A 19707-nucleotide genomic window follows, 5' to 3' on the forward strand; every position below is an offset into this window, starting at 1 on the left:
GAACATGGTGGGATATCAGGTGCATTTGAGACTGTAATCCAGAAACCTCTGTGCCAAATTACTGCATCCTTTTCATACTGATATTAGTGTCAGAAGTGTATGCAGTTGAGCACAATAACAGAAAGCTGAGTTTACCTGTTTACTCGGAGTAAACCTGCCCGGGTAAAGTTTTGATCAAGTGATCAGTGCGCCAACAAGCATGTAAAAGAACAGAAAACAGCAAAAAATGACTCTGATTCAGTGCAGCAGAAGACATGAATTTATTGGATTATTGGGCAGTCCAAAAAAGTGTCCTAACATATTGTCCACTATAAAGGTGCCTTAACACTGCCACATGATTTACGTTTACGCAGTACACTGAATGCTTTTCACTCCAAAATAACCAGAACATTCCATTCCATTTATGGTAGAAGCGCTGTAAATTATATTATTAATTGACCTAGGGCTTCAAAGTGTTTCTCTGACCTTGAATCACTTGTCTATGTACATCTTAACCAATAAATAGCACGTATTAGAGAAGCCCCATAACACCAGAGTGCATTCAGTCCCAACACTTCCTCTCTCTATGGCACACTCACACGCTGAGGCTGTTCTAGGTTTGTGCGAAATTTTTCCAGAAAGCGTGAGGCAAGTTCGTCATCCACTAGACGCCCGTCGCTAGACAAAGTCACCGTCATTAGCTGCTGAGTGTGGAGAACGGGGCCATCTGGGTTCTGGGGGGCCAACCTCAGCTCAGCCCTGGTGCCGCCCACGGCTAAGATGCAGGCTTGAGGAGGATTGATGACCGCACTGAACTCACTGATACCAAACATCCCCAGGTTAGAGATACTGAAACACACAAACCATTTGAGTGACTGATAAACAGGTCTAATAGAGAGGTGTCCAAACCTGCTCCTGGAGGGCCCCTGTCCTGCAGAGTTTAGCTCCAACTCTAATTAAACACTCCTGAACCAAAGTAATCAAGGTCTGCAGACTCACTAGAAACTTCCAGGCCAGTGTGTTGGAGCTAAAGGATGCTGGCCCTCACGGAGCAGGATCGGACGAGCTGAATTACATCAAGCACGATCTATTAAAGCGGTCATGACATCCAAAATCAAATTTGCCTTGATTTTTTCATACATAAGAGGTCTTTGTACCATTAAACCATTCTGCAAGTTAAAACATCCTCCTCATTCTAAACCAAGCCTTTATTTAATCAAGCTCCAAAAACGGCTTGTTTGGATGTTGGGGATCTTACTCACGAGGAATAGTGAGGGGGGCTTGAGATGGTTTTCTATGCAATTATGTTAGCCAATCAAAACAGTGGGCGTTTACTGACAAGCCTTAAAGGATCCGCCCCTTAAAAGCCAATCATTTCAGACACCGGGTCAGAATGAGGGTTGAAAATGATCGTTTTTCCACATATATATTAGTTTCCTGTGCAAAAAAACTTCATTAACGTTATAAGTGAAACTCAAGGAACATGTTAAAGGTCACATATTTTACACCTTTCTGGAGTTTTATTTTAGGTTTTGATGTCTTTAAGAATAAACATCAACTTTTTACAGAAGTCACAACGGTTCGTGAAAAATCACAGCTACTTTATGCAGGCTGTGTGCATTTTACTGTGGACTGACTGTTTTGAAACTTATATGGTAGTTACATAGCACCTAGACCTCAGTTATCATGAAAAAAGCCAGGAAATTTCAGTTTTGACAATATGGGACCTTTAAAATAATAAAACAATCCATGCCATGACCCCTTTAAATATCGACTTAATGAAAAGGAAGCAAAAACAATATATAGAGAATTAAATAATGAATCGAGTAATTGTTTGCCTTGACTACCAGCTGATGTTGACAAACATTACATTTATTTCTTCCCTGTAAAGTCTTGGAATAATAAAGGAGTCATGAATTGAGAAATCAATTCAAGAGCAAGAGGTCATTGTACTATAAAAACACTTTTATTGAAACCGAGCTCATGTTTTCTACTTCCTCCTTTTCCTTGCGTAATACAGGAGATGATGCGCAGACACAGAACAAACGTCCACCCCGTCATCACCTCTGACCCACCGCTGGCACAAGCTAGTGACGGGACAGATACTATAACAGCATTAACATACATTTATGTTTGCTTCTATTCAACTCATATGTAAATCGCTTTGGATAAAAGCATCTGATCACATGTAATGTAAATGTACGATGTTATAGCACTTTAAACATTCTGTATATCCTGTATAGAATAATGGCTCGGACATGTTTTGTGGTCTTGACACTGACATGAAACAAGACTTCATTCACCTCAATGGAAAGCATAATTACTGACCCCTAAAACATAACACTGTAATTTTGATTTGATGGGGTCTTTAGGTGAACTTTGTTGATCCTGTCTTTAGCACTGACCTCTTCTGATCTTAATTCCAGCTGTAAATCCATTCAATCAGCTGATTCAATGCAAATATCAGACTATTTCTACTTCTCTAATGAACAGGCTGAGGAGAGTTAAGCCAGATGGTTTTCACTGAATATCTGTTCCTCACACTACTGTAGGCTTTAGATCACCTGAAATATAGAGCACTAGTCGCATGTAACACCTTTATTGTGCTTTCGGTGTGTTTTTTTGTAATTGTAATGAAAACATTGACCACTACAATTCTTTGGAAGAAAGTTATACAGGTTTTACTCCAAATAATGAAATGGTACTCACCTGAAAGATCCTCCCTGATACTCCTCTGGTAACAGCTTCCCGTCCCGAGCTTTCTGCGCCAGAGCCTGAAAGAGACAGACGAAGCCATGTGAGAACAGAACAGAGCTCTTTCTTTAATATGCTAATGATGCAACACAACTATCATTAAATAACACCTCAGATCTCACGTGCTTACATAATCAGCGTTATATTCCCTGATGGAAATTCACCCATATGCACTCGGAGCTTAACTCTGATGATTATTATAGGATGTTAAATGACCTTAGCGGTAGCAGCGATCTCCTGCAGCCCTTTGTTAGCAGCATCTTTGATGATGGGGGTTATGAGGCCCCGTGGTGTTGCCACGGCGATGGAGATGTGGATGTAGTCAAGAGCCTGCGGCCCGTCACCGGACCACATCACATTCACCTCTGGCATCTCCTGCGGGACACATGCATTTTACAACACGTTTAAATGTTCGTTTACGCTCAAGAAGGCAATAAACACAGGGAATGGACTACTGTAAGCAAGCTGATCGTGGGAAATATGTAAATATCTTGTGTTGCTTCTGAAGGGCAGCACATATATATATATATAAAAGATCCTTCATTTGGGGTAAAACTGTGTCCCATTTAACACTAACAGTGGCTAATGAATGAATGACATCACGGTCTAATTTCTCATAAAGAGTGGAAATGAACACCGCTGTGAATGAATGATTTGATACAGTACTGTCATTCATGACTTACTCTGAGTGAGACGGCAGCCGCTTTGATGATGAAATCATTCACTGACACCTTGATGTCCTCTGAACACACAAACATAAAACACTGCTGTTAGCACACGGCTGAGATGCTTTACAAACGAATGAATCTGAGGTTAATCATCAGTGCATCAAACGTGTGCTAATGTTTTCACACAGAAATCATGTTTCATCACCAGTGTAGTCCAAACAAAAAGCCAAAAGACGAAAAGTCTGTGTAAACATACCTTTAAAAAAATTTTTTTTATTATTAAATCATCTTTTTTTTTTTTTACGGAATTGGAACTGGAATTGTTTTTTTACTGGCATTCCAGGTTTTTCGGGAACAGAGATATATGGAAAGGGAGGTGGGGCGGCCTGAGGAATTATCCACTCATCACAGACATATTATTGGAAAGCAGCACATAAACTTCACTGTCCTCAAAGCACAGGCAGTCTAACACCAATCATCGGTCTTGCTGTTCTGTGTGGATTATGATTTTCTAGCGTGATGTAGATGAAGGTGTCCCACCCGTGGCCAGCTGTTTCCGGAGCTTCATGACAGGCCCAAGATCACAGTCGACCGAAGCATACGCGTGAGGAATGGTGCTCTTGGACTGCGTCAGTCTCTGTGCAATGACTCTCCTCACATTAGAGGCCGGGATCTCCGTGAACGTGCCCTGAAAACTCAGTCATTCCACAGCGACATGTTATTTCCCCTTCTCATATTTTCAGCACAGTTCATTTAGAATAAACTCTCCGAGGCCTGAAGTCACAGCCCCTCCACGATACTTACTGAAAGATTTTATTTTACAGCAAAGCTTGATGCTACACCGTTCATTCTAGAGAACTGTGTGCTTTAAAATGTCTTTTTTTTTTCCCTCCAGCATGACCATATAAAATGAAACGCAGCATCCGCTCACCGGCATTCCAGGTTTTCCAGGCACAGACAGGGCTGGGAAGGTGGGGCGGCCGGTGCTCGGGGCGATGGGTGGAGAGACGGAGACCGGGGCAGGAGGAGCGACCGCAGCTGCTGGAGGAGCTGAGAGCCTTTCACCACTCTGATTCAACAGCTTCAGAGCATCTCTGAAAAAACAAATGAATTCAATCAGGCACAGAATCAGGACAGCTGATTGCTGATCACTTTCATTTTGACGTGAGATGTACAGGAGTTTCAAAAGTAAATTCACCAGGGCTGCAACTAATGACTACTCTGATAATCTAGTAATCTGGCGATCACTGCTTTGATTAGCTGGACAAAAAAAGTCCAATTTTATTCATTATATCTCATCACAATAATAAATGTTCTCCTCCATACAGTGTGCAAATTGAAGTCAATGAATCAAATAATGTGTATAAAAAAAGGCTTATATAAACATTGCAATTTGAATTTGAGGATTCACATTAAAAACAAAACAGCAGGACAGTGTAAAATCACAGAATTATAATAACTGACAATAAAGAAGCTTTAATGTAAGAATGATCAGCGGGAACAAACGCATATCCACTCCTCTGATCAGCGTAACAACATTCCTGTGAGTGAAATGTCTTTTATTAGTTCATCAGCGCCTCTGCTGCAGTCCAATCACAGCTCAGAGTTTTACTCTTCACATGCACAGCGGTACACTATGGTACAAAGACACAGTGTTGTCATGGCAGGAAAAAGATTCCCTCTGAGCTACAGTTCAATGAAATCAATAGAAATCATTTAACATCAACACTTTAAATTCAATGAAAAATATTTTTGTTGTGATCAATAAATTACCATAAAAGCCTTATGACTCAAATATTTTACATTAAAAAACATGAAATTGTGCAATATTGTTCTGACGATCATTTTAAATCTGATCGTTTCCATCTCATTCTACCAATCAGAGCAGCACATTGGATTTGGACTGAATGTAAGAGTGTACCGCAGCTTTGAACAGAGACTGAAAGGGTTAGTTCACCCAAAAATGAAAATTGGCTTGTGTTTTATTCACCCCCGAAGCATCCTAGGTGTTTATGACTGTCTTCTTTCAGACGAATCCAGTCGGAGTTATATAAAAAAATTGTCCTGGCTATTCCAAGCTCTATCATTGCAGTCAGCGGGTGTTGCAGTTGAACAGTCCACAAGTCGTCAAATAAAGCTCACGCATTCATAATAAAATGTGCCGCAGACGGCTCTGGGGGATGAATAAAGGCCCACTGTAGCGAATCCATGAGTTTTTGTAAGAAAAATATCCATATTTCAAATGTAATCAACACTTTTCTCTCACTTCCGCTGACTGTCATCCACTGAAGCAGTTCCAGCGGATGACGTAAGACGCGCGGCGTAGCGTGATTAGTGACGGATGCGGAGAGACAACAAAACAAAACGCCGGTCACGAATTAGAAGTACAAACCGAGGATTTGCAAAGAAAAATGTCGGAGGATTTCGATATAAGCCACGAGGAGACTGGTTTTCCTTTGCTAAAGTAAGGAAATTTTGCTTCCTTTGCTCCTATAATTAAACTCGCGAGACTAGCATATCTCAGAGGCGCGCGCTGCACATACGTCATACGCCTTCCGCCGAAACGGATCCGCGTATGATGAGAGAAAAGTGTTTATTACGGTTGAAATATGGATTTTTTTCTTACAAAAACACATGGATTCGCTACAGGGGGCCAGGGCTCGACAGTGCTAGCATTTCACTCACATTTGCGACTAAAAATAGATGTGTGCGAACTGGAAAATGTATTTAGTTGCACGTGTGCGAATAATTATTTATTTTTTACCCCCAAAAAAAACAAACAAAACAAGCAGATAAAACACTGATAACGCGGTCTCCGAAAAAAACTCACGTGATTGACGTGATCCACGCAAAGTTCGTGCAGGCGCCACATTAAAAAAAAAAAAAAAAAGTGAGGTAAACGCAGTAATGCGTAGTGAGAGATAGACACGGAACTAGGGCTGAACGATTAATTGCATTTGCGATAATATCGCGATATGAGAAAGCGCGATTTTTCAATCGCAGAGGCTGCGATTACACTCGGTCACGTGACACGCGAGAGTGAAGCGGTGTGTTCCACTTGAAGATCGATCGATGTATGACATCAAAGTACGGCGAGAGAAAGCACAAGGAGACGTCCGCTCTCTTATAGCTCTCGCAGTACTTTGTTGACACACACCCATCGGTCTAAGCAGCGCTGCTTCAAGTCGAGCGCGGGCCATCAGCAGAAAAAGAAAATAAATAAATGAAGTCGCACAGACCCAGGCAGGTGCTGGTCATTTAAAAGCTAAATTAATAAAATATGACGAGGCATATCTCGCTCTGGGCTTCACTCTCCGTGTCTAAACCGGACGCCACAGTTGACGCGTCGCGCCGCAACAGCTCTACTGTACACTGGACGCGACAAAGCGACCGTTGCAAATCATTTGAACTTTGTGTCAGTACGTCATAAATAGAACAAGGCATCAGTTTAATGTCGCGCACAGCATCACTGATTATAATGGGTTCTACTGTATTTTGCCGCTCGTGTCCGGTGTAGGCACGGTGTTTAATGTCGTTGGTGAGGAGGAAAGCCTGTGTGTGTCCTATGCCTTAGCGGACAGCATGAAACCCACACTGATTATAATGGTTCTACTGTATTTTGCCGCTCGCGTCCGTTGTAGACACGGTGTTTAATGTCGCTGGTGAGGAGGAAAGCCTGTGTGTGTGTCCTATGTCTTAGCGGACAGCATGAAACCCACAAAAAAATACATAAATAATAGAGAGAGAATAATAATAATAATAACAGATATTTCTCTCTATGCTATTTTTCAATGTTTCAAGTGATGCAGGTCTTTTTTTTTTCCCTGTAGGTTTTTTTAAATTAAAAAAGCATTAATTGTTCATAATGTTTAATGAAATTATTCGGTAGTCTGCGGTGGAATGGGGATTCGGGAAAGGGGCAGATTTTTTTTATAGGTTTAAAGGCGGGTGCGACCACAAAAATTTGAGAACCACTGGTCTAAAGTTAAAGACAGTGTTTAGTGCAGTCCATATGTTTACATATGTTTATTACAGTGACTTTAAATTACCTAAAGTAGTGTTGTAAAGCAACAGATTTGTTTTTATATTTCTGCAATCTACTTTAGTTTGTGTGATTTGTTACTGACTTTCATATTAATGTTTACACCAGGCTATTTAAACATAATTATTACATGCTTACAAGGTTGGAAGTTCAACAAATCAGTCAATATACTGTGATTGTAGTTGTTAAATAAAAATGTAATTCATATCAATTCATGCATCACCTAATTTCATCGTAACATATAGGCCTGGCCTACAGAAAAGAACATTTATGTTGAATCTATCTATAATAGTGTGTTGGTCATACTATACAATAGAATAGAATAGCTTTTTATTGTCATTATACAGCTGTACAACGAAATTTTTTTGCTCTCACACTGAAGTGCACACATACATACAAGAATTTACATAGAAGTACATTTAACAAAATGCAAACAATGATACAGAAAATATAAACAGTGCAATGTAAACAGGTGTGCAGTAGACAGTGCGCATGTAAACAGTTGTATATACTAAATTTGCTAAATAGTTATAGTGCAAATGTCCCCGCTATAATAAAAATGCCATCAGGGTACGCAGTCTGCAGATTGTTAATAACCGCCAGCAAAACATCCAGTGCTTGTTTGGTGTTGGTGCTTGGTGGAACGTACACAGCCATAACAATAACAACAGTGAACTCCCGCGGCAAGTAAAAGGGTAAAAAATGATTTATAGCTTGTCTTTGTTGAATAATACAGAACATAAAGAGCTTTAAAAAATAATTGCATATTAAATCGCAATCGCAATATTGGTAAAAAAAAAAAAAAAATCGCAATTAGATTATTTTCCAAAATCGTTCAGCCCTACATGGAACATACATGCATTATGAAGCCAATTAGTCATTATTTCATAAGACAGAGCATGACAGAAACAGTAGATCCCGAGGAGGATATTGAAGAGGAGGGCGACGAAAACGTAAAAGAGGGAACAAGCGGCGATAACGGTTCATCCTCCACTGCTGGTAGGAAATACAATTTTAATCCACAGTGGCAGAAAACATTCCCATGGCTCATTTTTGAGGACAATTTGTACTGCAAGTACTGCAGAGGACAGAAACAAGCGGGCAACTCTGCCTTTGTTAGCGGCAACCCTCATTTTAAACGAGATACAGTACAAAAACATGGTAAATCGCAGAGGCATGCACTCTGCAGAGATGCGTACATAGAATCAGAATCAGAATGAGCTTTATTGCCAGGTATGTTTACACATACAAGGAATTTGTTTTCGTGACAGAAGCTTCCACAGTGTAACAGAATGACAGTGACAGAACAAAAAAAACACAGATAATAAAAAATTTAAATAAATAAACAATTAAAAATAGAACAAGTAAATAAGTAATAAAAAAATATACCAATCGACAATTGTATGTACAGGTATATAACAATAGACAGTTGTATGTACAGGTATATTATGTGCAAATTGAAATGTAGACTGAGTTTGTGTGTTAGATAAATAAGTGTATGAGTGAATAAATAGTGTGTGTTCCACAGTTATTGTCGAACCTAGTGTACTTATTGTTTTCAAATAAATGAAATCACTTTGATTTGAAAAGGTCTCCTCGTATCCGTTTATTAGGTAAAAACACATTTAATAAATTTTCATTGCGACCCTAAAATTTTGAATGTGCTCCTAAGTTGACATGTTGACATGTGCTCCTTCTGAAAAAAAGTAAGCGTCAAGCCCTGGGGGGCCTTTATTCATCCCCCGGAGCCGTCTGCGGCACGTTTTATTATGAATGCGCGCGCTTTATTTGACGACTTGTGGACTGTTCAACTGCAACACCCGCTGACTGCAATGATAGAGCTTGGAATAGCCAGAACACTTTTTAATATAACTCCGGCTGGATTCGTCTGAAAGAAGACCGTCATATACACCTAGGATGCTTCGAGGGTGAGTAAAACACAGTCTAATTTTCATTTTTGGGTGAACTAACCCTTTAACGCTTCAGTATGAGTGCTTCTATCATGTGCTAGGAGATCCTCATAACAGAGATCATTTGCATTGAAGTCAGATCTGTGAAAAACAGCCTGGACTGTGTTTCAAAAACTCTTTAATCCTAATGCGATTGTAGAACCATTAGCACTGACCATCTCTATGATCTGCTTAGCCTTTAGGTGTTTTTAAGTGTCAGAGATTTGGTAAAAGTGGTCATAAATATCTATTTTAAATATATTTGGCACAATCAAATCAAATCAAACCAATCAAATTTTCATGGAGAAAATGTATATATAATAATGATGATCATGATGATGATGATATCACCCCTATAATATAACCTGGATAATCTCTGGATAATCTAATAGAAATGCATATTGTGTCCCTCTTTCTCGCAGCTGAACTGTCATCCTCAGATCTTCAGTGGATTCGAGGTATTAATAGGTGTCAGTTTCTTTGTTTCTATGGACACCCAGAAAGAGGAGGCTGCATTGCCATGGTAACGTGTGTTAGTAATGAGCCTGCTCAGTGGGATTCTGTGTGTGTGTGTGTGTGTGTGTGTGTGTGTCTAACACCCTCCATTTTGAAAGATCAAAGACCCTCTACCGCATGGTGTAGCCATATGGCAACATACTCTTTGTGTTCATTTCCTTGCCACTGTCTCTTTAAGAGAACATTCTCGTTTTTTTTGTTGGAAAGAGAAGACCTTAGTTTAGCCAATGATGTGCTTTGATTAAGTCACATGACATGCATTTTTTTTCTGTGGCGAGATTTCTGACAGACTGCCATCTCTTGTCGGTAGTTGCTGAAAGCAAACTAAAACGTCAGTAACAAACAAGGACCAGTCCGTGTCACTTCTACAAAAAAATCTAAAACATCACTGTTATGATGTTATGATGACATATTCACCTCTCAAAAAAGTTTTTATAAAATTCGTTTTTGGTAAATCATTCAAATGTTTGTGTTGCCAAGCGGCAACACTGTGCAATAGTGGAATGACATTATTACAATAGTTTAGCTAGCTAGCAAGATCAGCTGCAATTTGTTAAGCTGTATGTTAATGGTATTTGTATTATGGATATAATCAAATTGAAATGGCAATTTTACTTTTGATTAAATATGAATACAGGTAACATTACATCAGTGAGCACGGCCATATTCTATGGCAAGGTAAAGAAGAAAAGGGCAGAACTTGCTCTTGCTGCAGATGAAAAAACTGCTTTGTGAAGTTTCATACATAAAAAAGGTGATCTTTCAAGGATTATTCTCTCAAGAGATTGCATAATGCTGAATTTTCATGAACTGCAATGTTTTTGGTTTTATGTCAGTGTTTTATGATACATTATATACAGTATTATATCTGTTTTAACTGCATAAATTTGCAGTTTAAATAATATTCATGAAAAATGTAATGCAATTCAAAAATTATAAATCATTATTCAGCAAAAAAGAATGGAATAAATAAAAGCACAAGTTGTTGGAAAGTATGTATAAGGTGTCAATTATACTGTAAGTATTGTGTTAAAGCTTATAATAGCACCAATTGAATCAACACAAACAACATTTCTGAGGAAAAATATTAATTATAAGTAAGCTTACACTTATTCTAAGTTAGATCCACTATAGTATGCTGTTGCCGTATGGCAACATATCATAAAGTACCTTAAAATAATATTTTTTTTCCAATTTTTTTTTACAGCACTTCAAGTTAAGCTGTTCTTAGAAAAGAAAAAGATTCAAATATTTTTTTCTATAGGTCTATCATAATGCGTGCGGTAGAGGGTTAAACTAACAATAAATTTACTGGAACACTGTATATGAAAATTGTATTGTGCACACACACACATAATATACATACAGTATATATATATATATATATAATATGAAACCTGCACAGCTGTGTGTGTGTGTGTTTTTGTGACATGAGGACACAAATTTGTATAATGACATGGGTATGACATAGGTATTACAAGAAGAGAAGGTGATTTATGAGGACATTACCCCATGTCCCTATTTTTCAAAACGCTTATAAATCATACAGAGTGAGTTTTTTTTGAGAAAGTAAAAATGCACAAAGTTTCCTGTAAGGGGTAGGGTTAGGTGTAGGGCAATAGCACATACAGTTTGTACAGTATAAAAACCATTACGCCTATAGATTGTCCCCACAATTCACAAAAACAACCCTGTGTGTGTGTGTATATAGGAAGGAAAGAATATTCACCTAAAAACACTGAACAACAGCATTTTTTTAGGCATTGGCTTTGAATGTGAAGTATGATTGCCTTTTTTAAAAGTTGCTTCAGAGTTGAAATTTAGTTGAATCCTAAATTTTTTACAGTCTTATTGAGGCACATTTCAGGTTCCGGTTCGGATTAACAGATTATCTCACAAACTGTGCTAGTGAAACGGGGAAATAAGTAGGTTTAGCTCTCGTTTCCTTCCCAACTTTAATACTATCAACCCTGTTAATAGTGCAGGAAGCATAGGACATGTGCTGACATTGCCCCATGTCCCCATATTTCAAAACGCTTATAAATCATAGAGTGAGTTTTTTTGAGAAAGTAAAAATGCAGAAAGTTTCCTGTAAGGGGTAAGTTTAGGTGTAGGGAGATAGAAAATACAGTTTGTACTGTATAAAAACCATTAAGCCTATGGAATGTCCCCACAATTCACAAAAACAAACCTGTGTGTGTGACTCACTCTTTAGTGATGAGGCCGCGTGGACCTGTAGCTTTTGCCAGATGAGCATCCAAACCATGAGTGTCCAAAATGTGTCTCGCAGCTGGACTCAAGCGCAATCTGTCCAAAATCACATAAGAACACACTGATATCAATGCCACACACAATACAAAGCAAATTAATGCCTGCACTGTCATGTAAGACCAGGATGACTCTGCTATTGGGTGCTGAGCTTTTGTGATTGCCAAGCCACAATGAAAATGCTACTGTACAAGATGTTTGTGTGTGACCAAGTGTTTCCCTGAGCTTCATGACTGAATCATAAAAGCGGCGGTAGAAGAGTTTGTTTAATACACATGCACACGTGGATGTTACTTGAGTGACTTTGTGACTGTATTTATGAACATTTTATGCTCGCATGTTTGCCCTCCTATTCTCATTTTGGCATTTAAATATGTCATGCTCTGTGATTTATTTAAATTATTACTGTGTGCGAGATATCCTGACCATAATAGAGCTGATCTGAATTAGTTACCTTCACACCTGGCAGAGTCACCACATGTCTAGTTACTCACATGAACTTCTGACATTTGACAATAATCTTCATTTAACTATTTAATCATTTCAAACCTAAACTGCTTGTGACACATACATTACACAGCATAAATGTATAGACCCCCCCCACAATAAAATGTTCCAGCAAGTCTACTAGATCAGCTATCAAAAAAGCATGTCAATACTAATCAGAAAAATAAGATCTGAATTAAAGTCATTAAATATTGTGATGCAAAAATGAGTACACCCTCCAGAAAGTTACCAAATTAAACCATAGCAGGCCTTCACTTCAGCTTTCTTTTTGTGATGATTGATTTTTGCTAAGAACAGAGCAGGAGAAATGCAGAGCAAGCATCTCCGAGCTGGCAAAAGCTGAGAAGAGTGACTGCAGCAGCTGAAACGCACGGCCGTCCTACACACAGGAAGCAGCTGCTGCAGCCACAGCACAAGACAAAGCCCATATTAACAGAATGAAGACTTCTAGGAGTCCACACTCTTCTCATGAGACAAAGACTATCATTCTGCATCCAAGCATCCAAAATGTAAAATAAATTCACACATGTAACACAAGAGCTTGGAACAGAAATCTCCCTCTCCCCGTGTTGTTGGGCATTTTTTCAACATGACAAGGTGAAAATCCTTCGGTGGACAAGTATTTCACACGTCATGTGAACTCAGTGCCAAGAAGGGTCACGTTGGAGGACATACTGTGCACTAGAATGTTGCACGTTTGTTGAATTGAATCGAGGCTGCACTCATTTGTGCAACCCTTCATTCAAGCAAAATCACCTAATTTACTAATTTTTCAGATATTGATGACATATTTTTTAAGCATGTTTAATAAATTGCAATTTTGTCTTAAACCGTAATTGTGACCATTAAAATATAATACATCTTTATGTCCAGGGGGGCATTCTGTATATTAAAAACATTTACAAACAACGTCTGTTTGCAGATACGGACTGTTTGGGTGCTGAAGGTGTGGTGGTCAGAGGAGGGGCGGGGTCAGGCGGGGCTGCAGTGGGCGGAGCTGTGGTGAGTGTTACGGCCTCCAGCGCTGGAATCTCCACCCGTGTCCAGTCTTCACCTTCACTGACCATCAGTGCTATGAGAGTTCCCAAACGCACACCTCGACTGCCCTCCTGCACCTGAGACAAACACAGGAATGAGCTTTCTCTTTACTGGCTCAGCTGCAGTTAAGTCACGTATGCGTATAATTAATATGCCACATTAATATGCAAATTGTGTCATTTTAAAACAGAGGTGTGTGATAATATCTGTGCCCACTAGTATCACCAAATGGTCTCCAAACAGGTTTCCCTAACATCAAATCATAAATGATGACAGTATTGATTTTTTTTTTAAGGGGAAAGCTAGTATTATTGTGGGAGTTGAGCAAAGCATTGAATAGAGGTTAAAAAAGGGGTCAAAAGTCAAAATATTCTTTGTTTTATTTCCATACATACAGGGTTTGTTTATCTGTCTCAGATCTCAAACTCTCTAATGTCATCGATTCATATAAAATGTCAAAGTTTCGGTATCGATTCAATATCTCTCTGTCACACAGACATTTACGAGTACACAATACACTTACGAGTATTTTAGCAAGGATTCCATCATCATTGGACTCCATGACCACCACAGCTTTATCAGTCTCAATCTCACAGAGAGTGTCACCAGCAGCCACTTCATCTCCTGCTCACACACACACACACACACGCGCACACAGACACGCACACACAGACACGCACACGCACACACAGACACGCACACGCACACACAGACACGCACACGCACACACAGACACGCACACGCACACACAGACACGCACACGCACACACAGACACGCACACGCACACACAGACACGCACACGCACACACAGACACGCACACGCACACACAGACACGCACACGCACACACAGACACGCACACGCACACACAGACACGCACACGCACACACAGACACGCACACGCACACACAGACACGCACACGCACACACAGACACGCACACGCACACACAGACACGCACACGCACACACAGACACGCACACGCACACACAGACACGCACACGCACACACAGACACGCACACGCACACACAGACACGCACACGCACACACAGACACGCACACGCACACACAGACACGCACACGCACACACAGACACGCACACGCACACACAGACACGCACACGCACACACAGACACGCACACGCACACACAGACACGCACACGCACACACAGACACGCACACGCACACACAGACACGCACACGCACACACAGACACGCACACGCACACACAGACACGCACACGCACACACAGACACGCACACGCACACACAGACACGCACACGCACACACAGACACGCACACGCACACACAGACACGCACACGCACACACAGACACGCACACGCACACACAGACACGCACACGCACACACAGACACGCACACGCACACACAGACACGCACACGCACACACAGACACGCACACGCACACACAGACACGCACACGCACACACAGACACGCACACGCACACACAGACACGCACACGCACACACAGACACGCACACGCACACACAGACACGCACACGCACACACAGACACGCACACGCACACACAGACACGCACACGCACACACAGACACGCACACGCACACACAGACACGCACACGCACACACAGACACGCACACGCACACACAGACACGCACACGCACACACAGACACGCACACGCACACACAGACACGCACACGCACACACAGACACGCACACGCACACACAGACACGCACACGCACACACAGACACGCACACGCACACACAGACACGCACACGCACACACAGACACGCACACGCACACACAGACACGCACACGCACACACAGACACGCACACGCACACACAGACACGCACACGCACACACAGACACGCACACGCACACACAGACACGCACACGCACACACAGACACGCACACGCACACACAGACACGCACACGCACACACAGACACGCACACGCACACACAGACACGCACACGCACACACAGACACGCACACGCACACACAGACACGCACACGCACACACAGACACGCACACGCACACACAGACACGCACACGCACACACAGACACGCACACGCACACACAGACACGCACACGCACACACAGACACGCACACGCACACACAGACACGCACACGCACACACAGACACGCACACGCACACACAGACACGCACACGCACACACAGACACGCACACGCACACACAGACACGCACACGCACACACAGACACGCACACGCACACACAGACACGCACACGCACACACAGACACGCACACGCACACACAGACACGCACACGCACACACAGACACGCACACGCACACACAGACACGCACACGCACACACAGACACGCACACGCACACACAGACACGCACACGCACACACAGACACGCACACGCACACACAGACACGCACACGCACACACAGACACGCACACGCACACACAGACACGCACACGCACACACAGACACGCACACGCACACACAGACACGCACACGCACACACAGACACGCACACGCACACACAGACACGCACACGCACACACAGACACGCACACGCACACACAGACACGCACACGCACACACAGACACGCACACGCACACACAGACACGCACACGCACACACAGACACGCACACGCACACACAGACACGCACACGCACACACAGACACGCACACGCACACACAGACACGCACACGCACACACAGACACGCACACGCACACACAGACACGCACACGCACACACAGACACGCACACGCACACACAGACACGCACACGCACACACAGACACGCACACGCACACACAGACACGCACACGCACACACAGACACGCACACGCACACACAGACACGCACACGCACACACAGACACGCACACGCACACACAGACACGCACACGCACACACAGACACGCACACGCACACACAGACACGCACACGCACACACAGACACGCACACGCACACACAGACACGCACACGCACACACAGACACGCACACACAGACACACGCACACGCACACACACACGCACGCAGACACACAATCACACACACACAGACGTCACGGGAGATTCAGTCAGACCAGCATTAGAGCTAGAGTTATTTTGCTCATATTATGTATTGTTCAGCTCCTGCAGACCCTCTGTACACATTTATCCAACAGTTACACCACTGACCAGGCTTTGTAGGAAGATTACACTTTTTGTAAAATTTCCACATTTTTTATTTTTTTTTATTTTGGTACCTTCAAGTACATATGATTTTTAAATGTTCCTTTTGTAACCTTTTTTAATAGGTTATTATATTATTAATATCTAGTGCTGTTTTTTTTCCTTGCAGAGATCAGTTTGTATGCACCTGGTAACAGCAGCTGATGTCTCTAGACCAGCGGTTCTTAATAGAGTGTATGCCGAGCGTCACCTGACCAAACCCGGAAAACAGGTCTCATCGCTTCCGCTTGTCGGGGAACGTGCTAACAGCCGTAATAAATAACAGCGATATCTATGGACTTTTAAGATGATCAGTTAAACTAGCTAGCTGTTTTTATTGTTGACGTTTTATTTAATTGTTATATCTAAATGGTAGTGAAAAGAATAAAAATAAAAAACTTTTAGATATCAGTCTGCATATGTGATGGACACTGGTTATGATAATCTTTGAAGGCATCTTGAGTAAAACTGCTTCATATTTAATGAAGCATATGCAAAGCGCTTGAACCGGAAGCGACGAGACCCGGATAACAGAATACGGAAGTCTCTTGCACATAACCCCTATCCTGCCCTGTATCCGAAATCACCCCCTGTGCGCAATTTAGTAATTGTGGTGCTTCTAATTCAGTGATAAAAAGCAGCTGCAAATGTTGTACACTGCTGTAGGAGTGCATGTTTTTGGCTCGTCCTTATACTATATACCACTTGCGATCTTTGCCACTTGAGAGCGTTTTTTGAGGTAATGTGTAATGTAAAGGTATCGGTATTGGTATCGATATTGAACATTTTTGAACGATATCCAGCCCTAATTAGATATTACATACAGTATAATTTGGTAGTAAAACAAAGTGTTACACATTCTATTTGGTGCAAAGATGAATATGTTTATTTTGTACAACATTTGCAGCTGCTTTTTATCACTGAATTAGAAGCACCAGAATTACTAAATTGTGTCGTCTGTTATAGGGACTACTGAACAGACATTTAGAAGTTTATTTTAAAATGCAAAGTATTGAAAATCAAAACACTATAAGTGTGTCGCATCGGGTAATGAAAAGGTCCACACACTCGTGCACTTGAACACTTGAGCCAAACACAATAAATACATCATGAACGTAGACAAGTGGTCAAAAGCAAAGACCACAAGTGTGAGAGTCTGCATGGGCCCTTTATCTCCCTCATATATTTTAATGTGCAGCTGGAAGCAGTAAACATAGACATTTCAAAATAAGACTCCTTGTGTATTTCAGGCTTATTTATACATTTTAAGCCCAAAATCCAATATAGATCGACCAATTATTTATGTTCATTTGTGCTGGTCTTAAAAAGTGTTACATTTGATTTTAAAAACTTTGCAGAAACCCTGGCATGCCTTCTCATCGATGTATTTGAGAGAAATGACTAACCTTCTTTCTTCAGCCATTTGACAATGTTTCCCTCCTCCATGGTGGGCGAGAGCGCTGGCATCTGCACCTCCAGAGGAGCGACCCCTGCTGGACACACAAACTACATCAGATACATACATCCAATCCAGACGCATGGACAGGAGGTGTGTGGCATTCTGGAGGATCGCATAAAAAAAAAAACATACATATACACACAAATGATAAAAATGGACAGTGCTGATTCTGGATGCTGATTGGTCAGTACAGTGTTTCTTCTGTCACAGTCCTGGGCAGACGGCAAAACAAACTAATTAAAAAAATAAAATAAAACATACTGGTCAAGGGACAATGCTAACATGGAGGATGCCATAGTGAAAATACATTTACATATGTACTTAATAAAAAAAAACTGCAATTGTACTGTATTGTGGTATAATAAACTTCTTAAAGTCTGCTGAATGGAAAAACTAATTTTGTCCTTAATGTGCAGAGGTAGTGCTGAAGTCCAACTAAAGATATGAGGTTTATTTGATTGTGCTAAAGTGGAAGTATTGCAAGTATACTTCATGTACACTTTAAATATCTAGTATTTAAAGACCAATATTATTCAAAGATCATACAATCCTCATCAATAGTGACATTAAAACACATTTTAGGCTTAATATTAAGAAATGTGCATTGTGCACAAGTAGTACTCCAAATAACATTACATTATATTTTTTTTATCAGTAAGTCTCAAGTGATATGTTATTAGATTTGAACTATACTTAGTATGAAATAAATGTAATTGAAATATATTACTTTTTTTACTGAGGTGTAGTCTGACTGGGAATGTGTTTATGACACACAACTGCATAAAGAATGATTTTCATGCATGTTAGTCAGTTATATGACATTGGTGACATGCAAATCAGCACAATTTGCAACAAAAGTGTTCAGGTTATGACAGAAAACTGAAGTCTGAAAAGCATAAAAACACATGATCAACAACAAATGTTACTGGATCAACACGGAAAGAGACGGTCCCAAGCAAGTTCTGATTCATTTGTGCCCCAAATGTTGTGTCCATTTAAACTGTTCCAGACTCAGCGTTTTAAGGTTGCATTTGATCGATTTTATCATGAAAAATAGCACTTAAACAAATTAAATCCTAAATAAATATGACAGCAGAGAGCAATTACACAATAAAACAAATATTGATCAATGTCACAATCATCTGATACTAACCTGAGTGACGACATGATCAATAATGACTGGAATGAGTCCAGATACAAATATGCTGTATGACAATGTTTTATGTGTCCTGTCCTCACTCTGTCTGTGTGTGAGTGAGTGAGTGAGTGAGTGAGTGAGTGTGAGTGTGTGAGTGTGTGTGTGTGTGTGTGTGTGTGTGTGTGAGTGAGTGAGTGA

General features: G+C 41.1%; 1 protein-coding gene across 5 annotated transcripts in view; it reads right to left on the reverse strand.

Moving 5' to 3' along the window:
• Positions 1-244: 244 nt before the first annotated feature.
• The window catches only part of pdhx (pyruvate dehydrogenase complex component X), a 25345-nt gene continuing 5882 nt past the window's right edge, over positions 245-19707 (reverse strand). Inside the window, exons 1-12 of one of the 5 annotated variants that reach the window (XM_016495334.1) lie at positions 19525-19644; positions 18510-18583; positions 18319-18402; positions 14245-14345; positions 13614-13798; positions 12117-12215; positions 4333-4495; positions 3942-4089; positions 3417-3475; positions 2950-3108; positions 2689-2753; positions 245-828 (exon numbers count right to left, since the gene is read on the reverse strand). In XM_016495334.1, coding sequence (XP_016350820.1) covers positions 564-828; positions 2689-2753; positions 2950-3108; positions 3417-3475; positions 3942-4089; positions 4333-4495; positions 12117-12215; positions 13614-13798; positions 14245-14345; positions 18319-18379 — 1305 coding nt within the window. In that variant the 5' untranslated portion in view covers positions 18380-18402; positions 18510-18583; positions 19525-19644 and the 3' untranslated portion in view covers positions 245-563. Of the gene's footprint in view, positions 829-1798; positions 2067-2688; positions 2754-2949; positions 3109-3416; positions 3476-3941; positions 4090-4332; positions 4496-12116; positions 12216-13613; positions 13799-14244; positions 14346-18318; positions 18406-18509; positions 18584-19524; positions 19645-19707 lie in introns of those variants that run through there. The other 4 variants (XM_016495335.1, XM_016495337.1, XM_016495332.1 and 1 more) reach the window with 4 other exon arrangements.

Source organism: Sinocyclocheilus anshuiensis, unplaced genomic scaffold (genome assembly GCF_001515605.1).
Source record: "Sinocyclocheilus anshuiensis isolate Anshui unplaced genomic scaffold, SAMN03320099.WGS_v1.1 scaffold662, whole genome shotgun sequence".
Taxonomy (NCBI): Eukaryota; Metazoa; Chordata; class Actinopteri; order Cypriniformes; family Cyprinidae; genus Sinocyclocheilus; species Sinocyclocheilus anshuiensis.